This window comes from Notechis scutatus, chromosome 12 (genome assembly GCF_049901735.1).
Source record: "Notechis scutatus isolate UNSWTSFEM ecotype Mainland chromosome 12, rNotScu1.2, whole genome shotgun sequence".
NCBI lineage: Eukaryota > Metazoa > Chordata > Lepidosauria > Squamata > Elapidae > Notechis > Notechis scutatus.
This window is the reverse complement of record NC_142020.1, coordinates 832,192-854,910: the sequence shown is the minus strand read 5'-3', so window position 1 is coordinate 854,910 and position 22,719 is coordinate 832,192. Positions and strand designations below refer to the sequence as shown.

General features: G+C 50.4%; 1 protein-coding gene across 1 annotated transcript; it reads left to right on the top strand.

Moving 5' to 3' along the window:
* The first annotated feature begins 439 nt into the window (after window positions 1–439).
* IL21R (interleukin 21 receptor) lies at window positions 440–20,722 on the top strand. Its single transcript, XM_026683596.2, has 9 exons — window positions 440–556; window positions 10,916–11,007; window positions 13,118–13,232; window positions 13,605–13,801; window positions 14,408–14,562; window positions 16,036–16,207; window positions 16,497–16,587; window positions 17,033–17,117; window positions 19,345–20,722. The coding sequence occupies exons 2-9, from the start codon at window positions 10,962–10,964 to the stop codon at window positions 20,167–20,169; spliced, it is 1,686 nt and encodes a 561-aa protein (XP_026539381.1). The 5' UTR covers window positions 440–556; window positions 10,916–10,961; the 3' UTR covers window positions 20,170–20,722.
* The last annotated feature ends 1,997 nt before the right edge of the window (window positions 20,723–22,719 follow it).

Below are 22,719 nucleotides of genomic sequence, written 5' to 3'. Positions count from 1 at the left end.
CAAAGCCTTCATTAATTGCTTTGGGGGGTGCTTTGGGGGTGACATTTCTCTGCAGACCACCAACATTTTCTTGCAGACCACCAGTGGTCCCCAGCCCACTGGTTGGTGACCACTGACACAGAGGCCACTTCTGGCCAGTTCTGTGCCAGCCACAGAGAGACGTTAGTTGCAGGGGGGGGGGTGTCTGTAAGTAGCACAGAACAGGACAATGCCTCCACACAAAGGCACCTGAGTGTGGCCACCTTTCCTCCGCAGCTGGCATCCCAGGGACTCCACTTTCCAAGTGAGCCCAGTGCTGTTTAGCTGAGGACGGGCAGTGGATGATCTGAGCAATCCTGGGGTGCCAGCTGGTATTTGAAGAGGCCACGTGTGCCTTGCAAGGTGAGCTGGCTTGGACACTTTGCTCCCCTCCCCAGTCACCACTTCCTTTTCCGGTACAGTAACTGTGGGGCAGGCAGCTCTGGTGTCTAGCAATGACTCACTGACTTCAGAGGTGAAGTCGGGGAAGTTATGTGAGCTCACTGGAAGACATGGCCGCCTGAGTAGAAGGCAAACGGTAATGCTGGGCCCTGGGGAGAGGCTGGGAGGAGGGGGGTCTTTCTCCTCGGCTTCCGTGTTGGGCTCTGTTTGGGGTAGAGTGGTGTCCGGGTGGCATTACAGTGAATGCTGATGGGCAGCAATGGCCCCTCTAGGAGACCCCCAGGACTCCGTTGGCCGCCTTTGGCCTTCCGACGTCTACTGCTGTATTCAAGAGGAGCAGAAGATGTGAGTGGCCAGGCTGACCCTCTGCCCAGGGAGAGCCAGGGTACAAACTTGAGTTTCTCTGAAAAGAGATGTCAGCCAAAAAGAAATCCACTTCTCAATTGCAAGGCCAAGAAAATGGAAGTTAGCGGAAGAGGGATGCGGGGGGGATATCATCAGAATTAAACTACCTAGAGAGGGAGATTCACATCTCCCTGTTGAGAAGGGCGATCAATCAACCCTCCCGTCGTTGCCTGAGTAGGTCCTGAGTAGGCCGTGGATTTTGATCGAGTGGTGCTGGGGCTCTGAGGGCCTGGAGCTACTGAAAGCAGGTGAGGTGAGCATCAGGGGGATTTTGCTGAGCTCTGGCCATATCCTGGCTAGTAACGGTGGGGTGAAAGCCCAAGACAGGAGTGCTGGGGGGGGGAGACTGCAGGGCAGCCTCTCCCAGATTCATCCCGTGGGCCCCAAGGCCTCTCCGTCTGGTCTGCAGAGTGGTTGCTTAGAGCCAGAGGCTGCCTTTAAGAGGCTGTGGAGGCTTCCGGAAGGATTTGGCAGAGTAACTCCACTGCTATCCTTAAAGCAGCAGGGGTTTTTTCAGGCTTATATGGAAGTCTGAAAAAAGATCGGTCGATTGACTGCCATTGAGTCAGTCTTGCCTACTCTCTTAGTTGACCCCACAGGTAGATATTTTCTCCAGGAGGATCTGACCCCAACTTGGCCTTTCACATCTCCGAATGGTGCCCCTGTGGCCCCCGTAACTGAGCCCATCCGCCCTGCCACCCGGCCATCGTCTTCTCCTCTTTCCCAGCATTGCAGCTTTTTCCAGAGAGCTGACCATGTGGCCTAAATAGGATAATTTGAGCCTGGTCATTTGTCCCTTGAGTGACAACCCTGAGTTGTTTTGTTTGATGATCCATTTCTTTCTTTCTTGACTGTCCACAATATTCTCAGGAGACTTTTCCATCAAATGGAATTTCCACCAATTCAATTGAATCAATTCTCCTCCTATCCTCTATCTTTAAAGTCCATCTTTCGCTTCTCTAGAGCGTCTCAGCCGCCACAGTTCTGACCTTCGTAGCATTGCCACCTTTGAATACCTTTTCCAAAGCCTTCGTGTCCGTTCTACCAAACACTAATCCACAGAGAGAGTTTTGGCCGCTGGTTCCTTTGCTGATGATAGTCAATCCTAAGAGGCAGAAGCTATAAACCACTTCAATATCTTCATGGTCAATTCTGGTTGCCATACTTGTTGTTGTTAGTTTTCTCTTCTTTATATTTAATTAGTCTCACTTTTTCACTGTGCCCTTTGACTTGCCTTCCTTTGCATTTTCAACTGTCAGAGTGTCCTCTGGTTTTAAGATGCTCTTCCAAACCAGTTTCTCTTGATGTATCTTCCACGCTGGCTGAACAAAAACAGGCAGCCAAGAACCTCAAACTGCTGGCTTTTTTTCTCTCTGTAATTCACAAGTGTTTTAAGTTAGAAATTCTTCACATACTGCTGTCAAATTCCATTAATTTACTTTCACCCTGCAATAGACTTTTAACAATTCATTCATTCATTCATTCATTCAATCAATCAATCAATCAATCAATCAATTTTTCACATTTCTGAGCCACCCATCTCTTTCAAATATGGATTCTGGTGTTTTATTGGTGTATAATAAAATGTTAAAATATTTGAAAAACTATATAAAAATTAAATTATTAGAATTAAAGGGTTTTATTTGATATACTTAAAAAATGATACATTATTCCCATTTCTCTAGTAAGGAGGGGAAAAGGAAGAGAAAATATGTTGGATATGTTTGCTGCTTTGAGTTATTTGTAAAAGTAATATAAGTGAGGTAAAAATGAATGAAGGAATGTATGAAGTAGAAAAATAAAATCAATGTATAACTTAATAGTTGTTTTGCAGGGGGGTGTAAGAGAGAGAGGGAGGGAGGGAGAGAGTGTTTATATAGATTCGGTCTGTCCCAGGCGCCATCTTGGGATGTAGTCTGGGATAAGCTGGTCATGCTTGAAGAAGTACATAGTCAGGGTTTTCACGGCTCTTAGTTTGACCACCTGTTTGTTAAAGCCAGGCCCTACTGTTTAGTTAAGGCAGCCAGGGAGGTGAGTTATAGTTGAGTCCATGCTTTGATGGTGATCTCTTTGGAAATGGTGTGCTCAGCCTTGAAGGAGATGGTACTGCACCTCCTACTTTTGGATAACTACCATGTTGTTGAAAAGGTAAGTCTGCAGAATTCCTGAGAATTCTGCAGGATCTGGATTATCTAGTACCATTTAAGACTAGAACTCAGTGTACAGACAGCCTTGTCATATCTGTGATGAATCTGGCTTGGAGATTGCACATCCATGCTTGTCCTCCTTGATCTCTCTGTGGCTTTTGATGCCATCTACCATGATATCCTTCTGGATTGACTCTGGGGACTGGGAGCTGGTGGCACCATTTTACAGTAGTTCTCCTACTTTGGGGTCAATTCCATTCTCTCCCTAGGTTCCACCTTTGAGGTGATATCATAACATTCTATCTCCTCTTTCTCTTTGTTCCAACATCTACATGGAACCAGTGGGTGAGGTCCTGTATGGCAGATTCAGCTTTAGGCTAAGTTGGTAGGCACTGGTCCAAGGCACAAAAGCTAAGGATATGCCAATGCTGCCTCTTATTCCAAATAATTCTAAAAATGCAAATCTTCTCATTGGCCGGAGATGACAGCATCAGTTAATTTTATTTAGGTTTTATTCCAGTGCCTAGAAGTTGTGCGGGGTTTGATGGGGAGGACTCAATCTTCCCAAAGACCCAGTGGCCATAGATATTAAGGCCACTTAGATCTAACACCTCTTATCTTTAACCTTGGAAAGGGTTGCATTTCCCAACTGAGTAGCGATGAGCAACCTTGGGGTCTTCCTGCTCAATAAGCAGGTGGCAGCTATGGCCAGGAAGGCCTGTGTGCAGCTTGTCTGGTGGGCCAGTTGTACCCTCTCTTAGATCAGGAGGTCCTGGTTGCCTCACAGCTTGACTATTGCCATGCACTCTATATGGCGCTGTCCTTGAAGGCCACTTGAGAACTTCAGTTGGTGCAGAATGCAGTGCCACAAGCATTGATGGACACTCTTTTGCTTTGGGACTTGCACGGTTTGCCAGTTGGTTTCCAGGTAGGGCTCCTGGTTAAAGTCTTACATGGCATAAGTCCCGGGTGTTGACTACTCATGCTGACCAGGCAATGTCCCCTGGGCTCCTTTGGTTAAACAGTGCCGTCAGTCATGACCTGGAAGCAGGCTTTCTTGGTCATGGCACCTTCCCTTTGGAATGCGGTTCGCCCCTAAGATCCAGGTGGCTGCTGGTGCCCTGGAGGGCTGAACAGCTGGCTGTTCTATCAGGCCTGGGCTAAGGTGGCTGGAGCAACTTCCAGATGTTGGTGGCCTATGTTCTGCATGGTCTGCTCAATTCACTTTCCTCTGGTTATTTTCTTTCTTTTCTAGTCTAGGTCTCTGGTTGTATGGTTATTTTTTTATTACATGTTTTTATTCCATTGATCATGCTCTGACCCAGCCGGAATCTCTGGATTGGGCATTGCCAAAACAGATCAATAGAATAGAATAGAATAGAATAGAATAGAATAGAATAGAATAGAATAGAATGGGATGGAATGTGATGTGATGGGATGGGATGGGATGGGATGGGATGGAATGGAATGGAATGGAATGGAATGGAAAGGAATGGAATGGAATGGAATGGAATGGAATGGAATGGAATGGAATAAAACAGAATAGAACAGAATAGAATAGAATTCTTTATTGGCCAAGTGTGATTGGACACACAAGGAATTTGTCTTGGTGCAAATGCTCTCGGTGCACATAAAAGAAAAGACACATTTGTCAAGAGTCAAGAATCATCAGGTACAACACTTCATAATAGTCATACAGTACAATAAGCAATCAAATCATACTAGGAAATAGTCAATAAAAAGTTACAGCCCTACAGTCATAAGTGGGAGGGGGTGGGTAATAAGGAGTGATGAGAAGATTAATAGTAATAGTAGTGCAGACTTCGTAAATAGTTGAACAGTGTTGAGGGAATTATTTGTTTAGCAGAGTGATGGCTTTTGGGGAAAACTGTCCTTGTGTGTCTAGTTGTTCTGGTGTGCAATGCTCTATAGCGTTGTTTTGTGGGTAGGAGTTGAAACAGTTTATGTCCAGGATGTGAGGGGTCTGTGGATAATTTCACAGCCCTCTTTTTGACTCGTGCAGTATGCAGGTCCTCGATTGAAGGCAGGTTGGTAGCAATTGTTTTTTCTGCAGTCCTAATTACTCTCTGAAGTCTGTGTCTGTCTTGTTGGGTTGCAGAAGAAACAGTTTCAAATTCAGTCATGATTTGGGCATGAGGTGAGGGCGACTTGACTGGTTAAAGAAAGAGGCTCCCAGGTATATTCAGGGCATGGCTGAGTCCAAATGGGGTGGCCCTCTAACTCAGTGGCCCCCAACCTTTTGGGCACCAGGGACCAGTTCCGTGGAAAGAGGTTTCTCCATGAACCAGAGGGGGGAGTGGTTTTGCGTGGTGCCTACATCCTGTGGATGAGGCTTCGCTTGTTTTCGCAGCCTGGTTTCTGGGAATGTCACAGCCCGATGCCGGTAAATGGACCGCGGATGGAGACCCCAGCTCTAACTGCCCTCGGTCCCCTCCTTTGCCTTATTCTGCTCCCTTGTGTTTTTTCTTTGTACTTTTGCACAAATACAGTGGTGCTGTCACTCAGGAGTTATTTGTTTTTTGTCAGCTACAATTTAAAGTCCGTTTTTAAGTCCTATGACTAAGCAAGGCACCTCACCCCTGTCTTTTGACTTCTTTTTCCTAAAGGACAAAAGAGCAGAAGGCCCAAGCGTGGATCTTGTAAGACCTTACTAGATACTCTGCAGCTGAGTGAGGATGATGTTATCCGTTCAGTCGAATCTGACTCTTGGCCATTCTCTGGGGCCAGGTCTCTCCGCGTCTTCCAATCTTGCACTATTTCTTTGAGTTTTTCTATGCTTTGGCTGGTGTCAGCCTTGACAGCGTCCAGCTACCATGTTCTCTGGTTCCCTAGTTTCGTTTTACTCTTCTGAGCATAATTTTTTTCTCCAGTAATCCAGCTGAGTACGATTTTCAAACCAACTCAGTGTTTATTTAATTGCCATGACAGCCAGCTCACTCTTTTAACTAGCTTACTAATCAGAATGTTCTGTTCTTTGTCAAGTGGTTTGATAAAATCAAGAGATGAAATACTAAGGAAGTTACCAGATTGAACAGTCAGATAATGTTAATCTGGCAAGTCTCGTTTCTTAATAAATGGGTGCTCATTTCTGGTAATTATTGCATGGTTTTAAAGCTTCATGATCCACTGCATAATATTGCCAAATACTAATTCAAACTGAGTGGCCTGAAATTTGTGGGGTTTCCCCATCCCACTTTTGAAAGGGGGCCATATTTTCCCTGGGCATAATGCATAAACATTCTTCCATTTGGTCAACTAATTCCTCCCCTGCCCTATATCACAATTCCAACTGGTTCTGGAAATTTAAACTCAACTAAATACATAAGAATTATTGGATTATTATGTTTATATAAGACTTCATTTCAAAATCTTGCTTATTTGTTCACATCAAAGAACTATTGGAATCTGACCGCCGTCAAGATTAATATTACTTACAAAGCCAATAATAAGGCTTCCTCTCCACCTCAGTCTATTCTTCCAGAAGATTCTCCAACATCACCACTTACTTCGTTTGAACAGAAAAGAACAGAATAACAGGGTTTGAAGGGGCCTTGGAGATCTTCTAGTCCAACCCCCTGCTCAAGCAGGAGACCCTAGACCCGTGTGTCAGCTGGTGCTCCATTCAAAATCCAAGAAAGAACCATGCTTCTCAATCTTTTCTTCACCATGAACCCCCTTTACATACCTTTTGTGGCCACAGGCCATGGCCATGGACAACCAAGACTTAACTCAAGGTTTAAATTCTAACATTTCTTCAAGTCTTCGTGGATCCACTGTGATCCCAGTTGAGAACCACAGTCCTCAGGTACATAAATGGCTGTCCAATCTCTTTTTTAAAACCTCCAATAATAGAGCACGGACAGCTTCTGGAGGCCAGCCATTCCACTGTAGGATTGTTCTCACTGTCAGTCCTCCTTCCTAGCAATTATACTAACCCCCTAAGCAACTCCAGAGCCCCCACATTGACTGCCCTATCTTCACCCTTTCCCTCTGAAACCCATGGCTATGCCTCTCATTTCAGTTCTGTAGGTCCGTTAACATCTTCCCCAGCTTGGAGGTGTTCTAGTCCAGCCCCACCACCCAAGGCAGGAGGAATCCTCTAGCAATGGAGCACCCACCCCTCCAGGAGGTTTGGGTCTGCTTTGACTTCAGTGCTTGATGCTTAAGTTGTCAACCTTGGCACCTCAGCTTCAGATTATATGACATTCAGCAGTTACTACAACTTACATTGGTACCCAGGTACAGTAGTAAATCATCTCATATGCAAATGCATCAGTTGCAGCAATGTTCCCATTCCCCCTTAGAAAATATCAACCATCATTCTAGCCACACTTTAGATTTTCTCCTGATGACTCATTCCAAGTCAGCCCCACCGCTCTCTACACATCTTCCCCTCCTACAGCATCTTTTACTCTTCAGGAGTTCCCGTCAAACAACTCATGCAGGCCCGTCTCTCCATCGAGGTGGCCGGCCACAATGATCCAGCCAAGATGCTTCTACACTCAACTTAAATGAACTTTCGGCAGCATGAAAAGCCCTCAAAATGGCTGAGGTATACTTTCTGAGGCAATTGTGCAAGTAGCTACTGACCACAGTAGCCTTTTATCTGAACAAACCAGGGTGCGTAAAATCCCAGGCCTGTCTGTTTGTTACCATGATTCAACTTACTGAAATAGATGTTATATTAGTGGGCCATCTGTGATCATGCATGAGGCACAACTGGAAAAAGAGCCTGCTTTCCCAGCCCTGGAAATGGCCAATATTTATTTGCGCCCAGAGAGAGGTCTGCTTGCCTTCAGTGCTTCTCTAAAAAGGAGCAGGTGAGCAGCCTCTCTTGGGGAAGATTTCCTGCACCCGTGGTCACTGCCACGGATTCCTGTGCTGGCCAGAGTAATTCCCCAAGTTCCCTGTTCCATTCCCCCTGATCTCCCACAGCATTCCCGGCACGTCCTCAGGGCTTGCAGCGATATCACCAAGGATATTGCTGAAATTGTAAGAACAACTAAGTTTCCATCTATCCACTGGGAAGATTGCCGTGCCAAACAGAGGCCTTCCATAGCAGAGGCTCTGGCCATCCACAGGGGCTGCTGTTCGTTGTAATTTTTCAACTTTCCCTGGCCGGCCATTCCCAAGGGCCAAAGAGCTCACCCACAGAAGTTTCTTCTCAGCAATCTCCACAGTATTTCACATTCCAATGGCAAAAAGCCAATGTTTTCTCAGCATTTATGACTGTATGACTGTGACTTTGTCGCTAACAATTTTTATTGACTGTTTCCTAGTATGATTTGATTGCTTGTTGTACCCTACAGCTATCATTAAGTGTTGTACCTGATGATTCTTGGCTCTTGACGAATGTATCTTTTCTTTTATGGACACTGAGAGCATTTGCACCAAGACAAATTTCTTGTGTGTCCAATCACACTTGGCCAATAAAGAATTCTATTCTATTTATAACACCATTTTTAAGACTACAAAATCACTGCATCCTAGATACAAATAATCCTCACTTAAGGACAACAACGGGGGCCAAGGGGTCTGTTGCAGGGGTGGTATATGCTGCCGGTTCTGACCAGTTCAACCGAACCGGGAGTAAAATAAAAGCCTCCGATGATCAGCTGAGAGGAGAAAGAAGAGAAAGCTGCCTGCCTGCCTGCGTTAGGTGCACCTGCGTTAAGCAGTGGAACAGGTGGGATCCCACTGGGGGTCTGTTGCTGGTCATGGTGGTCCCTAAGCAAATCATGTGACCATGACATAAAAACAACACCTTTTCCTACTCAGTCCTTAAGTAAGTCAACTGCAGGTCATTAAGTGACTTGATCTCTTTCCTTCATGGGAGGGAACAATATTTGTTTTCTCCCGTCTTCCGGGACCTCACCAGTCATCAGAAGTTCTCAAAGATAACCCAAAGCCTTTGCTTATTTTTCCCAGAATCCCTCTGGCCTGAGGGATTTCAGTTAGCTAACTGCCCTTTACCCTCTCCTGGTCCAACCGACACCCGCCACGTCCTCCTTCCACTCGTGGGACAACCATGGAGAACCAGAGTTTCATTTCCTTCCTAAGAAATGAGTTGAAACTTTCTGACTTTTCATCCTTATAAGCTTCTTACCTCTTTCCATTTCACCTTTCTCTTCATAATGGTCTGACCACCTCTTTGCCTTTTTGTTCATCTCTGGCATACACCAAAATTTCCTTTTATTTTCCCCTTGGTTTGGACATTTCTTGCCACAGCTCAGTCTATGCATCCCTGGAGTTTCTGATTGCTGTCTCAAATCCTCCACTTTTTCTTTTCAGTATGGAGTCCTGTGTATGTCACACTAGCCTCCCAATTAGGACATAAGGCAATTGCTCCTTTAGTATTTCATGTCCCATTTTTCTTTTTTTCTCTTTCAGTATTTTAAGCCATTGGATCTGACATTTCTATATCAGAGTTGATCAAAATCTGTTGTTCTGAAATCCAACATTCAAGGCTCTTCCTTCCTTCCTTCCTTCCTTCCTTCCTTCCTTCCTTCCTTCCTTCCTTCCTTCCTTCCTTCCTTCCTTCCTTCCTTCCTTCCTTCTTTCTTTCTATCATGAGCTCAAGGACTTTTTCCTAACATTTGAAATACTTTTAATCAACTTGGCTCTTGTTAAGGAGTAGAGTGGGCATCCTTGTTCCCTTTCCCACCTTCTGACTCATGAAAATGTCCACAAGAGAGGACAGAAGTTGGCTAGACTTCTCTCTTGGCAGAGTTAGATTCCCAGGTGATGTTGTGGCAACTGAAATAGCCCATGATCACTCCTGCAATACTGCTTGGTCCTCACCATCACCTTGTTCGGCAGCCTGGGGCTCAAGGGGGACTCAAGGTGGGTAGGACAAGCCCGAGCAGGCAAGGTAGGAAATTTAGCCACAACAAAATCTCTCTGATGAGCAGAACAGAATACTTTACTTGGTCAAGTGTGATTAGACACACAAGGAATTTGTCTCCAGTGCATAAGCTCTGTATAAAATGCAAAATGACAGAGTAATAATCATAATAATAAACAAAGTAATAATCATAATATCAAGTAATAACCATAATCACAATAATTATACCAATAAGAGAAGTAAGTGGAACATATGAGAAGGATAATAGTAATACAGATATACTACATGGGTAAATATATAGTACTTAGACATAAGTCAGTACTATGGAAATTAGGTGTTCAACAAGACAACAAGAGAAAAGAAGATTATGGAAAATTCCAAATAGCCCTGGATGAAATTCTAGCCTCTTAGGACAGAAGGATCTGATTCCATCAACACTGTAAAACCACCTGAAATTCTGCACAGATAACCAATGTGGAGGCCTTGGGCTTCCTCTAAATCAGGGGTATCAAATTCAAGGCCCGGTGCCCATATCCAGCCCATGGGGTGCTTAGATCTGGCCCATGGGGCCACCCTGGAAATAGCGAAGGACTGGCCCGTGGTGCCTCTGCCAGCCCCTCCTGAGCTCCGTTTTCACTGGCAGAGGGTGGCAGGAGGCTGTCCCAGCTGAAAACAGAACTCGCAAAGGGCCATGCATGGTCCCCCCGAGGTCTGTTTTTTTCTGGCAGAGGGTTGCAGGAGGTCAACACAGCCGAAAATGGAGCTCAGGAGCCCGTTTTCACTAGCAGAGCATTTGTGCCACTACAGGCGCACCCAACACAACTGATGCCATGCTGGCCACGCCCCACCAGGTCAAACACAACCCTGTCCCTCAGTGAAACTGAGTTTGACACCCTTGCTCTAAGTTGATGAGATGGCAGGCTGGCTAAGGAAAAGATTGCAAGCTTGGTTGTCTGCTTTGAGTTGGAAAACAGTCCCTTCCCTGAAATCCAAGGGTCTTCGCTGAATCCTGAGAGAAGCAACTGCATCTGGGGGCCCATAAGCCACCACTACTAACGTCTAACTTTTCTTGGCCAAGACGCAGAAGAAGCCAGTGAACCAATCCTAACAGAAGGAAGAAAAGGATGCGGCTGGGCCAGATGGCTGGGGTGCTGCTTCTCCTTCAGCACAGTAAGTTGCCTTTGTAATCTGCCTCCACATTTTGAGGGCATGTTCTCGCAACACATGTGTGTTATCCAGAGTGACCTACAATTACAAAAACCGGCCTGGGCAACCCTCATTGCCCAAGGAGTCTGGGATACCCGGTTGCATTTACCCAGTTGCCACATGGTTCTCCCTTCCGGAGGAGCACAAATCAAAAACACCAAGGCTGCACTTCAGGGTAACACCTTATATCCAGGATCCAAGTCTACTTTTAGGGTGGAGGTCTGGATTTCTCTCCCCACCCCGCAATTTCTGCAGCTGTCCAAGTTGTTTCTGCCTGACCTGCTCTGAAACCAGGTTCAATTACTCATCAATTACTGCTGATGAGTTTGATCACAGTGGCATAAAAGCCACACAAAAAAACATTGTAAGTGGGCCAATGTTCTTCCATGTGGTGCTAGGAATGACTCTCGCCTGTCAAGCCGGCTGTCACACAGGAAGCCTCCTTGGAAAGTGGCTCAGTTGCCATGGGACCCCTCAGAGCTAACCAGAGAGACGCTGTCCTGGCCGCCCTGGGCACCAGCAGGAGCAAAGGAGAACCAGGTTTAGTGAGACAAAGGGACAGATCTAGCTCTATCCAAACAACCAGCAGCCCCAGGGTTTCATGTTTCGGGGCTCACCTGGACGCCAGGAATAGGCCCATTTTCACCCTCCACGAGCCTTTGGGAGGCCCATGTTCCACAACCCTGGGCTCCACATGCCCCCTGCACTTACCTGGGATCCAAAACAGGCCGCATAGAGGCTCCTGGGCGGGGTGCAGCAGGACCAGCCGCTTGTCAGAACTACCGGTTCACCGAACCGGATATAAATTTAACATCCAGTTCGCCCGAACCGGTGCGAACTGGCTGAAGCCAATCCCTGGAAGGAGAATCAAAAACCTGGTGCAGAGAGGTGAGTCCCGAGGGAAAGCCAAAGGAAATGGTGAGGGAAAAGTTTCTGAAAGGGCATTTGTTAATATCTGGTTTATTAATTTATTTTAATCAGCATTTCACTGATGCTATGCAAATGTTTTAATACCTCTTTAGAAGCTAGTGGTGTGTTTCAGTGCTAAGACTGGTTGAAACATAAAGCTGGTGCTAATGTGGTGACTGTGCTACTGTATAATTGTGGCAGACACCATTTGCCCAGAGGGACAGAAGGACGTGGCAAACCATCTCCCCTCCGCCCAGATGTCCAGATGGAAAAAGAGGGAGCCAACCAGGAGCTGCTGGCCTAAGGCCCTTCCCTGCCTTTTCTTCACCTCACCTGCAACCTCGCTGGGGATTGTTGGCCAAATCTGATTCTAGATTCTGCCTCAGTTTATCTTTTGCAATAAGCCACCGAGTCAGAAGATCATTTAAAAGAAATTATTGGAGTACTCTGATAAAGTGGGGTCTCCCTATGAAAAGGGGAGCGAGGAAAAATGCATTACATTCACTCTTATAGTTAGCACAACAAAGGACTTCAAAGCAAAAGTGGATGGCTTTAGAAATAGTCACCTGATGTCCAATTACATCACAAGAGTTACAACATCCAATAGTACACGAGAGTAGCCATAGAAACGAGCACTGTATTCTGAGTAAAAGTAAAAGGAAGATTTGGGAAGGAAAAATGTCAAAATGGGTTTGGGCACGATACCTTCTCAGCGCTTCCCAAGGATGGGCTGGACTCTTTTCTTTGTTCACTGAGACATGAGAACAGCAGAAAACGAAATGGTGATCCACAATGTACCCAATACTCTCCTGTACCCAACCTGGGCCAGGTCTGAACGAGCAGCTTTCACTTGAAGGTTAAGGCGTAATTACGGCAAACTATTAACAATACATTTGAAAAAAACAAATTTAAAATTCAAGAAAACCCATGTTAGTTAACCAGTGCAACAGTACCACAAAAACCATGTTTCAAGCATTACAAAGACCATCCTGCATGGCCCTCAGGATGCTCCCTTTCCATTGCTGGAAACGGAGGGTCTGGAGACCTTATTAGGGCTTCCGGGACAGAGAAGGAGACCCACCTGCTGGCAAGTGGGGAGGGGGCTTAGAGATGGGGGAGGGGTTCAGGCTGGGCCTGATGTGGCAGCATCTCCCTTCCTGCACAGCCTCTGCATGCCAGGAGCTCAGCTGTTTTGCGGACTACATCCAGCGGCTGGAATGCACGTGGGGAGGCGGCCTCAGCCCAGCTCAAAGGGCCCTGTACAACCTCACCGCGACGTGGTAGGTATGAGGATGGGGCACTGCGCCCCCCACCCCCCGGCCCCCCAGGCGCCCTGGGCTTCTCTGTCCACTCAGAACAAGGAGCCCCAGTTGGGCTCTCTTGGCCTGGAGAGTCGTCCTGCCTGCCCAACTCGATTCGGGGACCAGTGCGGGGAGGGGAAGCGGCTCTCCTGTTGCAAGGGAGGCTCCTCGCGGGGCAGGTTGGGTGCAGTCAAGAGCTTCAGCCTTCCACCTGCAGAGCAGGAGAAAGCCTCCTGGATGGGGCGGGGGGGTCGGGCATTTCGCGCCCCCGGTTCCCTCCAGCAAGCCCTCCACGGGCCCTGGGAAGCGCCCTCACTGCTGGACCCCCCCTGAGGCGTTTGATTTTCCCAGGAACTGTGGAGATGGTGGGAGCTGCTCCTTCAACCTTACCGCCAGCAATGGCACCCATGCGCGCTATGCCTGCTTTTCCGAGCAGAAGCTCTGCTTTGCCCTCAACGCCTTTGAGGTCAGCATCGCCACAACTCCTGCGGAGGAGCCTTCGCGGCTGCCCCAAGGCTGCAATAAGACGTTCCTCTTCCAGAATCACAGTGAGTACAACCTGTGCTAGAACTCCCAAGCCGGTGCGAGAGATTCAGCAGCCGGTGGCAGCTGGACAAAGAGACCTCCGAGGGCCGCACTTGGGGCATCGCCCGGTGCTGCTTCCCTTGCGATGCCTTCCTCCTCAGGGAACCTCAGGGAGCCTCCAGCTGCTCCTGGCCCTGGGTTTCCTTTCCCAGGAAGGCGGCAGGGCTGCGCAACCCAGGCCTTGCTTGCTGTCTTTAAGGGCCATTGCAGTGAACAAACTGAGCACGCTGAAGGTGCTCTGATGTTCAGCACCACACACAGCTTTTGTGCACAACACATGCAAACTATGACAACGCTGCAAAGAGCAAGCTGAGACCAGAAAACAGGCTCTTCTTTAATGGGTCCCTAAAAAGCCATTTCAGCAACCGCCCAAGTCCGGTTGCTGAAGCGCCGTTTGTCTCTTGTTGCTCCAGAGCCAAGCAAAGCAAGGACTCAGGCGGGTTATGGAGAGGAAGTTAAACCGAGGGTTACCCCTCCTGCCCTCTGGGCCATCTTAATTATCTCCACCTGGGGGGGGGGCAAATGCCGCCTGCTGGGGGGTGTCCCAGCCTGGTTTCTTCCCTTCCCAGTTAAGCCATATCCGCCAATCCACCTGGCGGCAGCGGCATCCTCTGCTGGCTACACCCTTTCTTGGGAGACGAGATACCTGGACCAGGAGTACCACTTACTGAGTGACAGCCTGCAGTACGAGTTGCGGTACAAGAAAAGAGGCCACCCTTGGCAGGTGAGGGGGCAGAGTGGAAAGGGGGGAATTCAAGGGATATGGGGCTCAAGAGGTCATCCGAAGGCACCGGCAGGGAGGAGTGACATGGGGACGGGATGATCGATCCAGAGCAGCCTATGCTTGGCCCGACCTCCTTGAAGGGCAGCTGGTGGGTTTTGGGCTTCAGCACCACCAGACAAGACCAGGCCGGCCGATGGCCCCAGCCAGGCAGCAGCTTCCTCGGGGGTGTGTGTGTGTGTGTGTGTGTGCAGTCAGTCTTCCTTCCCACTCGCCCTCCTCCTTTCAGGAGGAAAACCAGGAATAGCAGGGAAGCTGTGCTTAAATGTGAAGCACACATTATTTTATCTGCAGCCAAGACGTCCTAGGAAAATTAGTGTCTGGGAAAGACTGATGACCTTTTCGCCTTTCTTCGACTAACACTCCCACTTTTTAAGAAATGCAGATAATGCTCGTTTAACAAAGTGAGCCTGCCTCATCTCCAAGGCTGGGAGAAGGGCTTTGGGCTTCCTATTAAAAGCCGCGCTTTGAAAAACCGGGCTTCCTCCAACCCTGGCACTTCCCTGGCACGATGCAAAAGGAAAGGCCACCTCCTTGGCCGCACCACACGGGGGTCCCAATTGGGATTGATGCCAGGGGTGGGATTCAAAAATCCAAGCAACTGACTTGCTGGCCGGTTGCTGGAGGGGCGTGGCCATGGTGGGCGTGGCCTACCGGAACTTCAGGGAGGGCCGTTTTTCGCCTTCCCAAGGTTCCGGAGGCTTCCCTCGGGCCACTGGGAGGGCAAAAACAGCCTCCCCCGGGCTCTGGAAATCCTCTGGAAGCCAGAAACAGGCCCATTTCTGGACTTCTGGAACAGGACTTCTGGAAGGCTCGTTTTCCCCTCCCAGAGCCTCCATGTGGACCTGCATCGAAAATGGCTGCGCGGAGACTCCTGGGAGTGGAGGAGCGGGGAGGGCAGGGCCAGCCGGTCAGTTGAAATACCGGTTTGGCAAACCAGATGAAAACTTAACATCTGGTTGACCTGAACCGGTCCAAACTGGTAGAATCCCACCCCTGATCGATGCCCTGCAGCCATTCGTACAAATAAAACCGAGTGGCACTGAGATTCGAGAACAAGGCTGAGTGTTTCTGCTGCCCGCAGCAAGCCACCATCTGGTAGTAGCTCTGCAGGAGCCATCATCGTGGCTGGCATCTCCCTCCCCTCCTTGGCAGAGTGTGGGTAGAGACTAGCTGGGGGAAGCCAGGGTTCTCCAGAACATCTTGGGCGATTTGGGGCATGGCCGGGTATCCACCACCGCCGTCCCTCAGGGGGAAAGAGAGACTGTTTTCTGAGGACAGTTCTGGGTTTTTCTCTGGCTTGCTGCGAGAGAGGAGCCACCACCAGTCTGCAGACCCAACTCCTGGGGGGGGGGGTCCCTTGAGGGGGCTCAGAACTGCGCCCCCAGGAGTCTCTCTTCCTCTTCCTCCACGCAGCGGCAGAGCCAGAAATCCCTCCTGCAGGACCTGCGCAGCTTGCGGCTTCTGCCCCAGGAGTTGGAGCCAGACACCAAGTACGAGTTCCAAGTGCGCTCAAAACCGGCCTCTTCCTACCAGGGAACGTGGAGTGACTGGAGCCCCCCCGCCTCCCTCAAGACCACACCCAAGGGTGAGCCCCCCGCATGCCTTCCTCCGCCTGCCACGCCCTCCATGTCACAGCCAGGATGGTGGGGGAAACCGGCAGTCCAGGCACGGCTTCCTGACCCCAAGCCCTTTCTTTGGCTTCTCCTCCTGGGTTACCCAGTTATCTCCTCAGTCCGGAGAAGCCCGAAGAACCTGCCCCATAGGTACATCCTGACCCCCAACCTGGCTTCCGGAGCCTTCCTCAGCAGCAGGCTTTCTGCACCAGCTGTTCAAGATTGGCGGGCCAAACTGACTCTCCCCCCTCCCTTCTTTAGCCCCAGAGCAGGGTGGACTCCAATGGCCGGTCGTGCTGGTGCTCAGCTCCACATTTGCTGTCCTCGCGTTCGTCCTGGGGTGTCACCAGAGGTGAGTGACATTGCCGGGGAAGCCAGCTGCAGGAGCCCCTTGCCCGTCCATGAAGGCTTTTCCACGTCTCCTTCCACTGCAGGGTTTTCCCACCCCCACCCCCACCCCCAAAATGTGTGTTATTCACCTCGCACCCCATATCCAAGGCAGCGGGGGCTGTATGAGCTGGGGCTGGTCTGCTTTGATCTTGCGAGCATCTCACGGGTCCAACGGCAGAGGATGGGGAGCAGGGAACCCTCAAGAGGATCCCTGATGAGCTCCTGGCTGTCTCGTGGTGGCCTGGGTGGGAGAATGACCAGCCCTCCTTCCAGGCAGGCCAGCCCCTGGTTCAAGGCTCCCCCCGGTTCAGGGACTTGAGAAACCAAAGGGGCTCCTGCTCAGCGCTTGGCCTTCAGCAGGTGGGACGGCATCTGGTGAGCGGCCTGGCCTGTCTTTCCCCTCACAGGTTGTGGAAGAAGCTGGACTGTTTCACCCCCAGCCCAGCCCCCTTCTTCCAGCCCCTCTACCTGAGCCACAATGGAGACTTCAAGGTAAGAGCCGGCTCCCTGCCACTTACTAACCAATGTAGTTTACGGGGAGGGGAGGGACTGCAGTTGAAGGGGTGCCTGGAGCACCCACTGCTTCTGGCAGCCCAGCAGGGGCTTCCTGTGGCAAGGAGGGCCGCCTGTGGGCAGCTCACGTGGCAGCTCAGAGGGGCAGAGGGAACAGCACAGGTTAGTTTCTCCTGCCCCCCACTTCCTGCCCCAGCCTATCCTGGCCACACCATGGTTTCCTCCATCACCCTCCTGTGGGCAGAGGAAAGCCTACACAGGCGGTCCTCTTGGCTGAAGAAAGGGAGCCATTTCCTGCCCGAGCAGCCAGCAGGATCCCAGCAAAAGGCACACTCACTTCTCATCCTCTCCACCTACATCACGCACTGCAGTCACTGCCAACTCCTGATTGCCTGTACAGATGCTCCTCTGCCCCACATGGGCAAACTAAACACACGTGGCATTTGTAAACAGTCGAGGGGTCTCTCTGCCCTCTTTGCCAGGGAAAGGCAGCGACACGGGTGTGCTGTGGGCAGCAAATGGAGTCCATAGCAGAAGCTTAGGTCTTGCCGAGCTGCAGGCTGGGCCACAGTTCCTGGATGCTCTGGAGCAGGGGTCTCAAAGCTGGCTGAGGAACTCTGGGAGTTGAAGTCCACAAGCCTTAAAGTGGCCAAGGTTGGAGAGCCCTGCTCTGGAGAACGGAGAGATAAAGGAGTGGGGGGTGGGGGGGGGGAGGAAGGCTCAGGCTCAGGAAAGGTTTGGGGAGTCGTAGGCCGTCCCTGGATCTCTTTGATACCACGGGCACCAGAGGAACCTTCAGCGGCCTTCCAAGTTTCTTCTCCTCAAGGGGTCCAACTGGGTCTGAGCCAGGGAAAGACAGCCTTTCACAGCTCTGCTCCCCCTGCATATCCTCCCATCTGATGGGGGGGCGTCAATGACAACTCGCTGCAGCCAGTTTGCTGCATCTAACTTGCTGCAGGACAACTCCCTCTGGCCAACTCACTGCGGGACAAGAGTTACATTAATATCGAAGAAATAGTGGAATCGAATCATTAAAGAATGGATGCCCAAAGGAGGTACAAAACAAAGTGTGAATAACAACAATTAAAATATTTTTTTAAAATTATTTTAAATAATTACACTAAACTGTTGAATTGGCCCACAGCAAGTTGTCCCATGACACGTTGACTATGGTGAGTTGTTGTCCCATTCCGCTCCTTGGGAGGAGAAATAGCCGATGTCCATGGGGAACGTTTGGACCCAGGCCTTCCAGGGGGCCTCCTCTTGCTCCCTCCCTCCTCTCTAGCTTCTTGTTCTTCCTGGTGTTGTGATGGAAGTATCAACCCTGCCGCCCACCACCCTCCCCACCCACCGCTGCCCTTGCTTGGTGCAGGAGTCCCAGTCCGAGTATCCCCAATCGATGGCCGTCTCTAGTGGGACCCATGTAAAGAAGGGGAGTCCTCCCCCCCCCCAACTCCACACCCACCCACCATCAAACCTCCCACCCTTAGGAACCTGTTTAACCAGAATTATGCTTTTTGAGAGTCATTTCTAGCAAGAGGTAGGCCTCAGTGGGTCACAGAAATCGGCCTCCTTTCTGTGGGCTGCCCTTTGGCAGAAGACAGGGAGCGACCCGGGCAACTTCTGGAGCTCTCGAGGGATGAGGGTTCTGTCGACCATGCGGCTGAGCTGAGAGCACGCAGAGTCCCATTCTTTGGGTGGCTGATTTAGAAGGGACGCTGGAGGGTTTGTGGTTGGAGTGTCACAGGGTTCCCCCTTGTTTCCTCTGGTGTTCCGCATCTCCACAAATGCCCCAGTTGTCTGGGGACTTAGAGCAGCCTCCTCAGCTGGTGCTGACCTGCAGTTGTTGCTGATGTTCGGCATAGCTCCAAGCGAGGCTGGCACAGTAGAGAGGACTAAGGAACGGATCGTTCCAATATGACAAAGATACCTTGGCAGGTGTTTTGTGTCCATGGCAACATTCTCTGGAGCAACCAACCACCCAGATGGCACCTTCTTCCTCTAGATCAGGGCTCTCCAACCTTGGCCACTTTAAGACTTGTGGACTTCCACTCCCAGAATTCAACTTTAAGACTTGTGGACTTCCAGAATTCCTCAGCCAGCAAAGAATTCTGGGAGTTGAAGTCCACAAGTCTTAAAGTGGCCAAGGTTGGAGACCCCTGCTCTAGATGCCAAACACCCTGCATTTCTTTTCTTCTCTCCACAGAAATGGGTGGGTGCCCCTTGCTCTGGCACGACCCTCGATCCCTTTGAGTGGGGCATAGTTGTGTCAGAGATATTTGGGATCGGACACAAGCGTCTTCTGCTGAGCTGTTCTGAGGGAGACTGGAACGAGGGCCAGAACAGGCAGCCTCCGATGTCCGCTCCACTCCTGTCGGAACTCTCGCAGGCCTCTGCCACGGGCTGCAGTGCCACATTGGGCCAGGGCTACGGCCACCTCTCCATTGGCACCGTCACGGTGGCGGAGGATTTGGCCATGCACTGCCCCCATTGCAGCAGCGCCCACCCATGCTGGGCCCTGCAGGAGGAGCTGCAGGAGGAGACGGAAACCAGCGAAAAGACGACCTATCGCGGCCTGCAGTTCGACAGCAGCGGCAGCCTTGGCCTGGGCTCCGGGCATCTGCTGCTGGGGAACGAGATGCCCCTGCAGGGCTCCTTCCCCTCTGGGCCGGCCTCCTGGGTGAGCCACCCGCCCTTTGGCTCTCCCCCAGGGGGCGAGGAGAGCTTCTTCGGTCTGCTGCCTGCCCCCTCGCTTTTCAGCCCTTGCCCCCCTGCCACAGCCCCAGAGGAAGGCCTCTGCTGCAGGGGACCCCCGTCTCCCGACTGGGAGGGGGAAAGTGATCCCGTCAACGGCCTGGATCTGGACACCATTGACAGCGGCTTCGCAGACTGCGACTGCAGGAGCCCTGGCGATGGGGAGCTGGCGGAAATGCCGGCAGGCTGCAGTTGCCACTCTGAGCCGGGCCCTGTTGTGGGGGAACCTGAAAAAGAGGACTTTCTCCTGCCGAGATACGTCAAGCAGTGGATTTAGTCCCACAGCACTGAGGCACTCTGGTGGGCTGGACAGAGGCTGAGGACCGGCTCACCTAGGAGCATCCCACACGCCTCTGCCAGCTCTTGCAGGATTCTTCTGCCCCAGAGGCTCGTGATGCCACCTCCCCTCCTTTGCCCCATGCCAGAAGGTGCCCACCTTCCTTTTTGTACAGGTGTGGCGTCCTCCGGGCAATGGTGGAATGGAAGGCTTGGGGCATGAGAGGCAAATGGGAGGGGGAGGGGAGCTGAGCTCGTGGGATCCCAGCCTGCACCCAGGGGTGAATTGGGCCGGTCCTGCCCTGGTTTTCCTTCCCTCCTTGCAGTTAGAGTGGCCTTTTGCTTCTGCACAATGTTTAGCTGATAGAGATGTTTAAAGAGTGAAACTGACCTACAAGAATCAGGGGTTCCTAGCTGTGTGAATGTCTTGGGATTGTGGCTCTGCCATGGGAGACGCTGGACCAGATTCCCTTCCTGCCCAGGCTGGATGCTAAGACCGCTCAGATGGACACCGACCATCTACTGACCACAAATAAAAGCTTTCAGAAATTGTTGTCCTTGGTCCCCGATGGCCTTCAAGCTCACAGAAGTGATATGGATAGCCACAGGCTATGGGAGGAGGAGGAGGAGGTGACAATGCATTGTGCAATTATCGTTTGGCCACACCATTGCAGCACACACACCTCTGTTTTTCTCATGCAAGGGTTTGTTCACTTAGTGTCACAGGCTGGGACAGAAGCATCGTTCAACAAGAACATCTTGCGTTCTTTTAAAGCAAAGGGCCTTGTTCTTTCCAACTCAGCAGGATGTTAGGACCGGAATGACATGACCACCCTGAGGATACTAGACAGAAGGTGACGAACGTGGGAGGGGAGGAAGAAGTGGCAGCAAAGGCCGGCTGAGTTTGAAAATGGGCAGATCGAACCTGATGGGAGGGGCTGAAGAAGAGATGACCCAGAAACACACGCACACATACACCTCATCTCAATGGAAGAAGCAGTGGCTCAACATTTTGGCAACTGCTCCACTCTCAGCCCCTCCCATCCAGTCATGTGACTTGGAATGGAGCCCAGCAATCCTGAGCCTGCACACCGGACACTGCACACCGCTAGGGTAGGCAGCACGGCCACCAGAGGCATTTGCAACTGGCTGACCAACCGCACTCCAGTGTGTGTAGTCCTTAACAGAGCTACATCTGCACATGAAGAGAAACATGCCATGGGGTACCTCAAGGTTCTGTTTTAGGCCCAGCAATATCTTCATAAGTGATCTAGATGGAGCAGGGTCTGCTTGGGTGGGGGGTTGGACTAGATGACCTACAAGATCCCTTCCAACTCTGTTCATTTGTAATCTGTAGATGAGGGGAAAGAAGGGTACCCATCAAATTTGCACACAACACCAAGCTGGCGGGGAATTGATAACTCTTTAGAACAGGGGTGTGTCAAGCTCGCATCGTCACAGCATCGTCACGTGACGTATTGGGACATTTTCCTCCTTCGCTAAACTGGGTGGGGGCGGGGCCAGCATGTGACACTTGTGGTCCGTGGGCCACAAGTTTGACACCCCGGCTTTAGAAGAAGGACTTTGACAGAACTGAACGCTGAGCCCTATCCAACAAAATGCAATTCAGCTGTGAGAAAAGTAAGATCCTACACAGAGACCAGGAAAACCAAATGCACACTAACTATAAAGCAGGTGGTGCCTGACTCAACGTTAGCAACTGTGAGAGGGATCTAGGAGTCGTAGTGGACCATCACTTAAATAGGTGCTGCAGCTGCCAAAAGAGCTCATGCCGTCCTAGGTTGCAGCAACAGAGGGATAGTTTCAAGATCAGAAGGAGAGATACATCGCACTGGTGAGGCCATATGTGGACCCCTGCATCTAATTCTGCTCACCGTGATACAAAAAAGATGTTGAGACCATAGAGAGAGTGCAGAAAAGAGCAACAAAGAATATAAGGGATCTGATGAACAGTTGAGGCAGCTAAGTAAGTAAGTATGTCTAGTCCAACCAAGAGTAGGACCAGCGGTGATATGATAGCAGTCTTTTTGAGGGTTTTTTCACAGAGAAGAGGACAAGAAGCAACAGATGGAAGAGGGATCCAAACTAGAATTAAGGAGAAATTTCCTGTCAGAAATTTCCTGAGAACAATTAATCAGTAGAATAGAAGTTGCCTCCGGACGTTGTGGTGCTCCATCCCTGGAGGTTTTCAAGAAGAGACTGGGCAGCCACTTGTGTCCGGAAGGGTAGAGGGCTTCCCGCTTAAGCCAGGGCCTGGACTCCAAGGTCCCTTCCAGCCCCCTTATTCTGTGTTCTGGATCGGGGCAGGCATTACTTCCGGGGTCACCCCAAGAGGAGCTGAGAAGGCTCCCTTAGGGTGTCTGCTGTAAAGGGATTGCAAAGAATCCCATACCATCAAATGATTTGATTTACTAACCATGGTCTAAGTTCCTGCAACATGGATGAATGGGAAACTTGCCACAAGGGCTGGCTCCACAGAGACCACAGCCAGCCACACAAGGTTGTCTGTTGCACCAACCGGTGTTCTCTT

Bases quoted from the DNA above. Each gene is read 5' to 3' on its own strand.
- IL21R (XM_026683596.2), top strand. From the start codon at position 10,962: ATGCGGCTGGGCCAGATGGCTGGGGTGCTGCTTCTCCTTCAGCACA. The intron at 13,233-13,604 runs GTAGGTATGAGG...TGATTTTCCCAG, and splicing joins TACAACCTCACCGCGACGTG to GAACTGTGGAGATGGTGGGA. The intron at 16,588-17,032 runs GTGAGTGACATT...TTCCCCTCACAG, and splicing joins GTCCTGGGGTGTCACCAGAG to GTTGTGGAAGAAGCTGGACT.